General features: G+C 37.5%; 1 protein-coding gene across 1 annotated transcript; it reads left to right on the top strand.

The window, feature by feature from the left end:
- The first annotated feature begins 875 nt into the window (after window positions 1-875).
- Window positions 876-7146, top strand: LOC118767355 (zinc finger protein 431-like). The gene is made up of 3 exons (XM_036511746.1): window positions 876-892; window positions 6016-6478; window positions 6815-7146. Exons 1-3 carry the CDS (start codon window positions 876-878, stop codon window positions 6908-6910), a joined length of 576 nt encoding a protein of 191 aa, XP_036367639.1. The 3' UTR covers window positions 6911-7146.
- The last annotated feature ends 5990 nt before the right edge of the window (window positions 7147-13136 follow it).

The raw sequence follows: 13136 nt of genomic DNA on the forward strand, positions 1-13136 counted from the left end.
TCCTGGCTAATCTATGCAGAAGAGATGGCTGCTCTGGGAATTATGATATGGTGTGAAAGTATTATGAATGAAGATAGGCGCAGGAGTGGCTGTGTGGTAAGTAGCTTGTTTACCAACCACATGGTTCCGAGTTCAATCCCACTGCGTAGCACCTTGGGCAAGTGTCTTCTACTATAACCTCAGGCCGACCAAAGCCTCGTGAATGGATTTGGTAGATGGAAACTGAAAGAAGCCCGTCGTATATATATATGCGTGTGTGTCTGTGTTTGTCCCCCTAGCATTGCTTGACAACCGATGCTGGTGTGTTTATGTCCCCGTTACTTAGCAGTTCGGCAAAAGGGACCGATAGAATAAGTACTGGGCTTACAAAAGAATAAGTCCCGGGGTCGATTTGCTCGATTAAAGGTGGTGCCCCAGTATGGCCGCAATCAAATGACTGAAACAAGTAAATAGTAGATAATCTTCACTTATTATATAAGGGGATGCTGAAAAGTCCCTTATTTTAAGGTTATTGTAAAAGGCCTGGCTGGAGGCCCAACCTTCCAAGTTCTTTTACAGGGCTTTCAAAAACTGAAGGACCGTTGCAATAAATGTGTGAATTTGAGAGGGGAATATGTTCAATAAAATCATAATCAACTGATCGTCCTGTATTTTCTTTTACTTGAAACCATGAACTTTTCAGCACCCCCTTCCCCCTTGTACATTCATGCCATACATTATGAGAGGCACAGATTTATAGTTGTGACGTAGACCCTAGAGAAGGAGAGGGTATGTAAAGGGCAGGGAAAAGGAAGAGGTAAATGTCAGTGGTTTGCATAATAAGGAAAGACAGGGTGGTAAGGATGATGAGGTGGGTCGTGTAGGTGAGATCCAGTATGAGGGGAAGCAACAGGTGAGCATGGAGCGAAATCCAAAGAGGGTCATTGAAGGAAGGACGGGTTGGGCAGTTGTGGCAGAAAAGTAGAGAATTTGCAATGAGGGAATGTGGATGTGGCAGACAAGTTGCGGAAAGAATACAGCGAGAGAAAAAGAGGGTGAAGGTAAAGGAGCTGCGGGGGAAGGCAACCAAAGAAATGATTGGAGAGCAATGTAAGGAAAGCAGTCCAGACAGTAAGGACATGGAGAGAATATGGCTAGAAGGTATTATAAAGGCAGCGAGCTGGAAGAATCGTTAGCACGCCTGGCGAAATGCTTTGCGGTATTTTGTCTGCTGCTATGTTCCGAGTTCAAATTCCACTGAGGTCGACTTTGCCTTTCATCCTTATGGGGTCGATAAATTAAAGTACCAGTTATGCACTGGGGTCGATGCATTCGACTTAATACCTATGTCTGTCCTTGTTTGTCCCCTCTGTGTTTAGCCCCTTGTGGGTAATAAAGAAATAGGAATTATAGAGGTGAGGAGGAGAACAAGAGAAGCCTGATGGTATTACAGAGTTGGGGAGGAAGAGTCGGGTGTGAACGCAAAGAAAGTATCCCAGAGGGAAGCTGTGGAGAGAGGTAGGGGAAGAGAAAGATAGGCTGGGGAGGGTGGTACCATTGAGATTGGGGAATTAGAGGGTGAATGTAGCAAGAGCAGTGAAATAAAGAGAGGCTAGAAGGGACCCATGGAGATGAGTGGTGAGTTGAGGATTAAAGCAGTGAAAGTGTCTCGGGTGGAGAGAGAGGGGCAGGGAAGGAATGGTGAGTAAATGCAGTAAGACCATCTCTGCTAGCATCTCTCCATTCATTAGTTGCCATGGTTGTCTGAAGAAGCAGATTTTCCCCTGTGCTGAATCTTATCAACCGTTGCAGTCAGTTGTCATCTTTGAAAGGCTCAGCCCCTTGAGATCAGTTTCCACTTTGAGTGCCTGACACTTTTTTCATGTGGCTGTCTTCGTCCATATGTACCACATACCCACACTAATGCAGTCCTCTCTCTTGTAAACTATATCTAATTCCTCACATACACAACATTCATCTCAGATCATTTATTTATAAGGCATCGTTTATGAATACCGATACTATACATTCAGTGAAGTACGTTTACCTTGTCTTTCTAGCCTTCACAAAACCCCTACTTTAAGGGTCCTCCATACTTCACAAACAAGTATCTTATAATTTATCTATCCCATTCTTACCCTGGCTACTATGTTTTTGGAGCACTCCTACCCTGCTACTGACTTGTTCGTATTGACAACAAAGACTACTGTTTGAAAGAGAGTCTCCCGAACACGTAAGAAAATCCATTCCCTGGATGCATCCCGTGCTTAATACGCCTAGCATCAGGAACATGGGAAGGCTACCTCTGCTGGTAACTCACCAGCGATCTTTTGCATTCTACATCTAATTCCTCTTATATCCACTTAATGTGAAGAATGCGTGGGAGAGAGAATCTATTGAGAGCCAACCTTTCAAGTTAAGAGCAGCAAAGTAGACAGGGTAATTTAGATAGGAAGAGAAATTAGATGAAGAATGCGAAAGAGGATATATTTGGTGCAAGCATAAAGAAAAGCTAAATACTCCAAATGGACAGTTCCTGTATAACAGGGAAATTAAAGAAGACACAGAAAGAAATAGGGAAGACTAATCTCTGGAGACCGAACTCCACGACGAAAAGGATAAGGCATTGAGTTAGACCAACATACGTAAACACCCACAAAGTTATCAACCACCTCACCAACAACAACACTGAACACCTTTTTGATCTCCATGTGTCTAACACACGTGGACATGCCTACAAAATCAGAAAACAACACAGCTCCCATGACTTTCGGAAACATCTTTTCACGCTCAGAGTTGCTGAAGCATGGAATAAACTGCCTGCGTCAGTAGTTGACTGCCATGACACTGCATCCTTTAAGGCCCTCATGCTTTCCGAAATCCGCCGAAACTACACCTGATTATACATACACTTTAGATGAGTTGTAGTGCACCTGAGCACTGTACACAATTATTATTATTATTATTATTATAGAAAAACGGACGTGAAAATGATGGTGGTGGTGGAGATCGGCTAAATAACATCTCTGTTTGGGTATCTTCCAATCATTATGTTCATATTAAGTCTCTATATATTTCTTTTTGCATTTCATCTTTATTCTTTCATCTATTTCTCATTTTCTCACCTATTTGTATATTTTGTACCGAAACTGCGGCGAAAGATGTGAAACTCGCTTCGTTGCATAGTTTGGACAAGATTCGAATTTTTCCGATTCCGAAGGAAAATTCTTCGGCGAATTCTTTCTGAAGAGGAACAAAGTTGGAAACTCCAGTGTCTGACAACGCTATAGAATTCCTTTCGTAGTTTGGTAAAAGGTACAATCCACAGCATTCACTGTTTACATCTGTGAATGGTAAGTTGACGAAGATTTTCTTTAACTTTCTCTTTCGAAAAGATTAATTCTGGAAACAATTATTTTCGAAAAATTTTAATTTCTTAAAATATCTTTTGCCTCCAACTTCCGTAACCTTGTTTCCTTCTATTCAATCGCCGTTACGGTCGGAAAGTTCGATGATGACCACATATTTAATACAAATTATATCATTCATGGAACTTTCTTCGGTGGAAGTCTTATTCTCTACGCCTGAGTCATGACGAGGAAATATTTTTTTTCTAGAGTTTCTATTGTCTTCAATTCTCGAGTTATATCGAAATAATGCCGATTCCCGTTGTGAGAAATACAGTAATTCTAAAATAATGACTATCCTTCTCCTTTCTCATGGGGTATTACCCGGGTGGTACTACCTGAGAACAGTGGTGCCGGTGCGCGCACTCGTGTACTCGCGCATCCGCGCTAGCTAGTCGATCCTTACTTTGTGTTTTTGTGTGTTATTTACTTTGTTTAAAAAATTATTTATTTTGCTAGGTAGTCGTAGGATCGACTAGTCACGACTAGCTTGCGAGGATACGCGAGTGCGCGCCCCGGGACCACTGTTCTCATGTAGTACCGTATAGGGTATCTATTCCAAAGCTCTACAGAAAATTATTTAATGGCGAGAGAAAAGGAGAATCTTTATTCTTCGCAGTTGTTTGTGAATTGATATTTATTCCATTGGTTTGCCGATGTTTCATAATTATGTTAGTAGAAACTCAGTAATAAATTGTTATAGTATCATTGTTTACAAAACTTGGGGTCAAACTAAAGTGTTTGGCCTGGTCATAAAAACAAAACAAAAAAATAGTGTAATAGGTGTAAAACAACTTGCTCTAAACGAATATGACAAAAAAAATGCGCGCTCGCGAAAGGGGGTGGCGACTCGGAAAATTCACATCCTGAATGTTTCAGGTCTGACCCGGGCACAGAAACATTAATGGTGTTATTATAATGTGTATTGACTCCCTTTATCCATTTAGTTTTGCATACATTGTGAATAAAGTTTTTTTTTTATGAATAATTCTCTCTGACTGACCTTCAGAATCTAATTTGTGCTGCAGTCTGGCCTGCAAAGCCAAATAAGTTTGACACCCCTGATGTAACCCTGGTTGAGATGCTTTTAATCACTTGTCGTCTGTTCAGTCAGAACTGACTTGGGACTAGACAATAACTGAGCAATGATGAATGATGTTTCTGGAGAGAAAAGAATTTCATCAACTGTTTTTCTGTTGTTTAACCTTTTCGTTACCAACTCGGCTGAAACTGGCTCTGGTTCTGAGTACAAATGTCTTGTTTTCATAAGTTTTGAATTAAAATCTTCCACCAAACCTTAGTCACAATTTATGTTCCTAACACTAGCTTAACTAAGTTATTCTACTAAATTCTTTGTTATATTTAAAATTAATTGAAAGAAACACAGAGCATCTCAACAGAAATACGGTAACAAAAGGGTTAAAATATATAATAGAGAAACCATTCTTAACCCTTTTGATACCAACCCAGCTGAAACTGCCTCTGTAGTACAAATGTCTTGTTTTCCTAAGTTCTGAATTAAAATCTTCCACCAAACCTTAGTCACAATTTATGTTCCTAACACTAGCTGAATGATAGCTAAGTTATTTTACTAAATTCTTTGTTATATTTAAAATTAATTGAAAGAAACAGAGAGCATCTCAACAAAAATATGGTAACAAAAGGGTTAAAATATATAATAGAGAAACCATTCTTAACCCTTTTGATACCAACCCAGCTGAAACTGCCTCTGTAGTACAAATGTCTTGTTTTCCTAAGTTCTGAATTAAAATCTTCCACCAAACCTTAGTCACAATTTATGTTCCTAACACTAGCTGAATGATAACTAAGTTATTTTACTAAATTCTTTGTTATATTTAAAATTAACTGAAAGAAACACAGAGCATCTCAACAGAAATACAGTAACAAAAGGGTTAACATGTGTGTTATAGAATGTGGAGGTTTAGTCTGAAAATATGTACACTTCACACAAGGTTGTCTGATGAAAATTTTAAAAAGTAAAAAGTAAAGGTGTGGATGTAGTCTGCAGATATGTAGGCATCACATAAGGTGATGTAATTTTAAGAATATATTAAAAAAGTAGAGTTAAATTTTTCAGGTGAAAGTTTATATCTACTGTTTATTAGAAAAATAATGTATTGAAGTTTCTAGTGTTGAATCTCTGCTTTTCAGTTATTTTCTCAATCATTTCAGATATCAAATAAGCGTGGCATAAATGGTAACAGCTGATGGAAACATAGTGGTATAAATATTTGCTATATATAAAAAAGAAGAAAAATCCTGAATATATATATATATAAAGAGAGAGGGAAAGGTTACAGAAGATTATGGAAAATGAATTATGTGAGGACCAAATTGACTGTAAAATAGAGTCCAAAACATTTGCTTTTCCTGACGTGCTGAAAGAGAAAAGAAAAACATTATACCACTGTGATGTCTGTAAAAAGCCATTCTCTCAAAAAAGTAACTTAACAACTCACAAACGTATTCACACAGGTGAAAGGCCGTATGGCTGTGATGTGTGCAGTAAATCCTTCTCAGGGAAAGGTGATTTAATTAAACACAAATACATTCATACAGGAGAGAAACCCTATCACTGTGATATCTGTGGTAAGTCATTTGCTCAAAGTGGGGGCTTGACTAAACACAAACGCAGTCATACAGGAGAGAAGCCATACCACTGTGACGTATGTGACAAGTCATTCACTCAGAAGAATTACTTGGCTACTCACAAATATATTCACACAGGGGAGAAGCCGTATCATTGTGATATCTGTGGAAAATCGTTTCCCGGAAGTTATAGATTAACTCGACACAAGTATATTCATACAGGGGAAAAGACCTACCATTGTCATATCTGTGGGAAATCATTTTTCGTAAGTGGTCACTTAACTACACATGTACGCACTCATACAGGAGAGAAACCATACCACTGTGAGATCTGTAGTAAATCTTTTGCTTTAAAATCAAACTTGACTGCTCACAAATACATTCATACAGGAGAGCAGCCATATCATTGTGATATCTGTGGTAAAGCATTTTCTCAAAGAAGTAATTTAACTACTCACAGACGTATTCATACAGGAGAGAAACGGTATCAATGTGATGTTTGTGGCAAGTCATTCTGTAGACATTACGACATCATTAAGCACAAACGCATTCATTCAGGACAGAAGTTATACCATTGTGATATATGTGACAAAACATTCTATGAAAAAGGTCATTTAATTACTCACAGACGCATTCATACAGGAGAGAAACCATATCACTGTGACGTCTGTGGTAAATCGTTCACTGAAACTGGTCACTTAACTACACACAAACGTATTCATACAGGAGAGAAGCCATATCACTGTGGTGTCTGTGGTAAATCATTCTCTCAAATATCCAGCTTCATTCGACACAAACCTGTTCATACAGGAGAGATCCCGTATCACTGTGATATCTGTGGTAAATCATTTTCTCGAAACGATCACTTGACTAGACACAAAAGCATTCATTCACGATTCATTCATACTGATTGATGTGTGGTACATCATTCTTTAATCAAGTTCACTCCATTTATATTCATTGATACATAAATATAATCATATCATTGGCATTCTATAAAAAGAATCTGAATAATAAGTGTTCTCATTAAGAAAAGAAGATATAACAGTATATTTTATAAAAGTATATTTTATACGACCACAGCTATACATTGCTGAGATAACTTACAATTATGATATTTTTAATAAAATGATTCCTTCAAAAAACTCAATGGAGAAATGGTTCCAGTGAGTCATTTGGACACTGAGTAAACAAAGAATGTCTTTTTCAGAAGTCAAGGCTAATCTCCTACAGTTATGCTACACCTAAAGCTCCACGTGACTCCGGCAGGGGGTGGTGGCGACCCATGTTGTACTCTTTCTTCCTGTTTCTTGTCCCCGACTTCCTACGCAACCACTGAGCCTGGATGTGCATTCATCCATCCGTCAATGCTTTCGGTGTTGGGGGTTGACCTGCTTTCTCTTCTGCGGGTCTTACGAATAGCAGAGGACCACATTTCAGACTTCTCCCACTAATGGGATGAAGACCGCTTCGCTCAACAGCAACAGTTATGCTATGAATAAATACAGCTAATGGATATACTAATTCTTCTCTTTGCCTCTTGTAGTTCTATTGAAACAACTTCTCTCCACATCTAGTTATGTAACATATGGTATAATTATAAACTGGGCAAATTTTAGCCATTTCCCTACAGACAGAAAAAAAAAATGAAGAACCTTAATCAATTTTCGAACCTTCTTGGGTTCTCATCAGAAGCGTCCACATCATTCTGACAGCCTCCAGAGAAACAAAGCAGCCAAACTGTTTATATACTCAACAAATGCAGCAGTTACTCTATGAAAGAGTCTCTTAATTTGCATACCAAAAGTGTTTAAAACTCTATAAATACCAGCGGCCTGTCAATGGGGACCTTAGTCCACACAGCATCAAGGTATGACATAATAAATATGTAACATATGGTATGATTATAAACAGGGCCAATTTTAGCCATTTCTCCGCAGACTGAAAAAAATGATGAACAACCTTAATCGATTTTCGAACGTTGCTGGGTTCTCCAGTTTACTCTAAGACCATCCATTAAGGATATCACTCAATTTTAATGCCCAGAAATGCTGCTGCCTGGAATTATCTGCTGTTCATATTTTTCTAACCTGTTCAGTTCTCGTGGTACTTCAGTGCTTATGATAAAAGCATAGCTGTTAACTTTAGCAAACTCTATTTTGTTTGGTATGAAATCAAAAATGTAGCTAAGAAAAAAAAAAGAAAAACTAATCTAGCTTCGAATGTAAACCAAGATTTTGGATGATGACGAATACTGACATGCGTGGTCAACAACTGTTTTCATGGGTGAAGAATAAGCTGGAAAAAACTATGATCTTTAAGATGGCACTAAAGCTTTTGAGGTTTATATTTTGGCATGAAGAGAAATACATCTGTGAAAATAAGAGGATTACATGCTAGTATTAAAGAGATTGCTTACATCTCCCAGGCCTAAATGACCCCAATAGACTGTAGTCTTTTATCTATGCATGGCTTCAGTAAAGTCTTTACCATTGATATTCTCCGTTCATCTGTTGCAAAAGATGTAGTTTTGCCAAGATTTTAGAGTGGCTAAAGTCTCTAAAATAATGGAATATGTAGCTATTTCATGATATAGGTGTGTGTGTATGTGTATATATATATATATATATATATAAAAAAAATATAAATTAGAGATAAAACCACTATTATGCAACTCAGTGATAGACATAAACCAATACATAAATAACAAATAATAAATATTTTTATAAAACATATAACTTATAACTAGATCTCAAAAAGTATAAAATGAATGATAAATATATAATATAATAAGTAAAAACACTATGTACATTTCATGGCTACAATACATAATAGTGGTTTTATCTCTAATTTATATATATTATATATTTATACTGTGAAATTTGATTTAATACTAAATTGAATTTTTCCCTGAAAGTTTGGAGTTATACTCCCTAATATTATATATATATATATCAATTATATATATATATATATCAATTTTTTATGAGAGAAGGAGAAGGAGAACCCACAGTTGAAAACTAATCTAGCTTAGAATGTAAACCACTATAAGGTGACAAGGAGAGGGTGTCAAGGATGTAAGGTGAGGGTGCAGCAAATGTGGGCTTGGCAGGGTTCAAATGTTGCAACCTACTCTCAAGTTAGTGTGTTTGTTTCTGTGGGTGGGCAAGTCTTCTACAATCCTTTGTTACCTGCCATGTGAGGTGCATTTGTACAATGTTGCCCAAAAGTCACCTGACAGTAAATCAAAACCATTTAATTCCAAAATTTATTTATGTTTAACAACTGAATGAATTTAATAAAAGCATCTAAATACGAAACATGAAAATTGTTCAAACAGAAGTCCTTGAGCGACACATTTTTCTATTTGAGTCAATACAGAATTACAGATAGTATTTATGGAGTTTTGAAGGTGGCTAGCTGGCAGAAACGTTAGCACTCTGGGCGAAATGCATAGCCATATTTCGTCTGCCGTTACGTTCAGAGTTCAAATTCCACAATGCTTCATACAAATTTTGTTGAATCAAACATTTAATTAACTGCATCCTTTAAGGCCCTCATGCTTCCCGAAATCTGCCGAAACTACACCTGATTATACATACACTTTAGATGAGTTGTAGTGCACCTGAGCACTGTACACAATGTTTTTATTATTATTATTATTATATATATCTTAACTGCCTGGAAGAAAGAGAATAATATCATTTTTTTAAAAATCATTGAAATATGACTTATTGTCATCAGATCACCCCTACTGCTATCAGAACATCCAGTAGGCATGTAATTTGGGGGCAGGGGACTTTGTACAATTTGTTTATGAAGGCTCTGAAGTAAAGATGTGCCACTTCAGGTGCTAACCTGCCACAAGCAGCTCATCTTAACGGGAAGGGAGTCTATCTTTAGCTTGTTTCTTCATTGCTCATTTCTGCCTTTTGAAAATTTATTTTTTTATGTTTTATATTTACACTAGATGCACCTGCCATGACCTGTTGGGTCACAACTACTCCACGTTAAAAATATCAATGTACAGTGAGAAAGCAAAAAATACTATTTCGAACTTCATTTCATGTAATAAAATTGTTAAATGATACAGTTTCTCCTGCCTTTGGTGTGACAACGTAAACATGACCAAGTGTGTTCTTTGAAATCGTTCAAATGGCCTTCAACTTTTTCCCTCACTTTCTTCTTTGTTACTACTGTTCAAAGTGAAATACATCAGCATCAAGGAATGTTTTCTGCAAACTCATCTTTCTTTCAATGTTGTTCTCATATGTCGTTCGTTGACAGCCATCATCATCATCATCATCATCGTTTAACGTCCGCTTTCCATGCTAGCATGGGTTGGACGGTTCAACTGGGTCTGGCAAGCCCGAAGGCTGCACCAGGCCAGTCAGATCTGGCAGTGTTTCTACAGCTGGATGCCCTTCCTAACGCCAACCACTCTGAGAGTGTAGTCATATATATTCTAATTATTTCTGAGCAATATTCTCCATTCGTTTGGTTGATGAACTTGAAAGTCTAACTATTGCAGGTGTTCTTTCATGAATTGAAAATCCTAAAATGGATGTAACTGCTTCCGATGGTCCAATATACCTTCCCTATATACCTATTTCTTTATTGCCCACAAGGGGCTAAACACAGAGGAGACAAACAAGGATAGCCAGACGGATTAAGTCGATCACATCGACCCCAGTGCGTAACTGGTACTTAGTTTATCGGCCCCAAAAGGATGAAAGGTAAAGTCGACCTTGGTGGAATTTGAACTCATACGAAATACCGCTAAGCATTTCGCCTGGCATGCTAACGTTTCTGCCTTCCTACCCTATATACCTTTCAGTGTGTACCTGATGATGTACTTAATTGACCTCACTGAGGCAATGATTAAAAGGTACAACCCATTTGTTGTTTGTTTTTCCATTCTTATGAGATGCAATCGAAAATCCCTCCACCCCCACTAACAGATCTAAATAACTAAAAGAAAAAATCTATAGTCATAAGGTAAATTTTAATACTATCATGTTCTTAACAATCAAATCTACCCTCTTTATAATGTTGGCAAACGAAATGGAAATAAGTAGATGTATTGTCCGTTTGATGGAAGACTTCTATAAATGGCTGAAGATTGCTCAACATTTTAAAACTGATGTAATACTTACAATGTTTAATAAAATGAAGTAGCATGAAACGATTGTACCAAATTACCGAATATATACTTGTTGCTATCTCTTCTTGAGATTTTATAACTATATATATATATATATATATATATATTATGTGAAATAGAAAGATGAATAATCTTGTTGTAGATTAATCAAAAGTTAACCGATACCTTAGTAGCAAAATCACAGCAGTAAACAGCACGGTTGGAGGTACAACCATCTGGCGTTGCAACCGTGCGTTGGTGCGGATAATTGAAATTAAAACATTATTGGTGAATTGAAGAAATGGAGCTGAATGCAGATTGAACAGAAATCGTTTTATTTCATTCTACACGTGTTTCGAAAGGCACAAATTACCAAAATCCGATTGAATAATGGGACCATATTGTGTCTTTCTCTTCAGGAAGAAAAAAGGAAATCCGTTAGAGAAACAAAAACAGAACAGAGGCGGAGCAAAAACCAAATCGAACTATGCTCCTAAGAGCCCATGGCGAAACTGTTTATCAGTGTATGCTGAGAACCGGTGGCTGAAGAATTCTACAGGTCAGGCATCGGTCAATCATGTGGGTGAGGGTGTATAGATGTTCTTAGTGACCGAGAATAAAGTTCTGACTATTTAAGGAATATTGGATGTTTTATAAGGGGCGAGAAAAAATCTACTTAGAGACGTGTGTGTGTGTATACTGTTCTATATATGTGTGTGTTGGCGTAGGGGTAGAAAACACTTTTTGTGTACGTGTGTGCGTTTGATCGTTCGGCTGTCAGTGGCTACTGCCGTGATAACCGTTGGGTGGCAGAAAGAAAAAAATATATATATATTATGTTTTATGTGTGTGTGTGTTCATCTAAGCCTGCCTTGTCAAGGAAACCCCCCGCTGTGAAAAAACCAAGCCCCGTTTGTCTTACAGGAGTAATTCCCCTTGCAGTGGATAATCGTAGATTTCTTAAAGGCTATTTCAGAGTTTGTTACCAAGGGCTATGGGTGCCGGTATTATTTATAAACGCTATTTAAAAGCCAGATAAGTGTAACGCCGCCAATGACTTTTCGATGCCCCCATTGGCGGCGTTACACTTATCTGGCTTTTAAATAGCACCCATAGCCCTTGGTAACAAACTCTGAAATAGCCTTTAAGAAATCTACGATTATCCACTGCAAGGGGAATTACTCCTGTAAGACAAACGGGGCTTGGTTTTTTCACAGCGGGGGGTTTCCTTGACAAGGCAGGCTTAGATGAACACACACACACATAAAACATAATATATATATATTTTTTTCTTTCTGCCACCCAACGGTTATCACGGCAGTAGCCACTGACAGCCGAACGATCAAACGCACACACGTACACAAAAAGTGTTTTCTACCCCTACGCCAACACACACATATATAGAACAGTATACACACACACACGTCTCTAAGTAGATTTTTTCTCGCCCCTTATAAAACATCCAATATTCCTTAAATAGTCAGAACTTTATTCTCGGTCACTAAGAACATCTATACACCCTCACCCACATGATTGACCGATGCCTGACCTGTAGAATTCTTCAGCCACCGGTTCTCAGCATACACTGATAAACAGTTTCGCCATGGGCTCTTAGGAGCATAGTTCGATTTGGTTTTTGCTCCGCCTCTGTTCTGTTTTTGTTTCTCTAACGGATTTCCTTTTTTCTTCCTGAAGAGAAAGACACAATATGGTCCCATTATTCAATCGGATTTTGGTAATTTGTGCCTTTCGAAACACGTGTAGAATGAAATAAAACGATTTCTGTTCAATCTGCGTTCAGCTCCATTTCTTCAATTCACCAATAATGTTTTATATATATATATATATATATATAAATAAAAGAATTAAAGGTAATGCTAGGCTACTTTGTAATAATCCTTATTATTTATATATATATTAGTGAAATTGAACATTAAAAATAACAAATAAAAAACAACAAAAGGACATACACATGGAATGTATTGACTGACACTCAC

Source organism: Octopus sinensis, linkage group LG21 (assembly GCF_006345805.1).
Source record: "Octopus sinensis linkage group LG21, ASM634580v1, whole genome shotgun sequence".
NCBI classification, from domain to species: Eukaryota; Metazoa; Mollusca; class Cephalopoda; order Octopoda; family Octopodidae; genus Octopus; species Octopus sinensis.

What these genes read in the sequence shown, in the direction of transcription:
- LOC118767355 (XM_036511746.1), top strand. An exon ending in GTATTCATACAGGAGAGAAA is followed by an intron (nt 6,479 to 6,814) that starts CGGTATCAATGT and finishes ACAGGAGAGATC; the next exon opens with CCGTATCACTGTGATATCTG.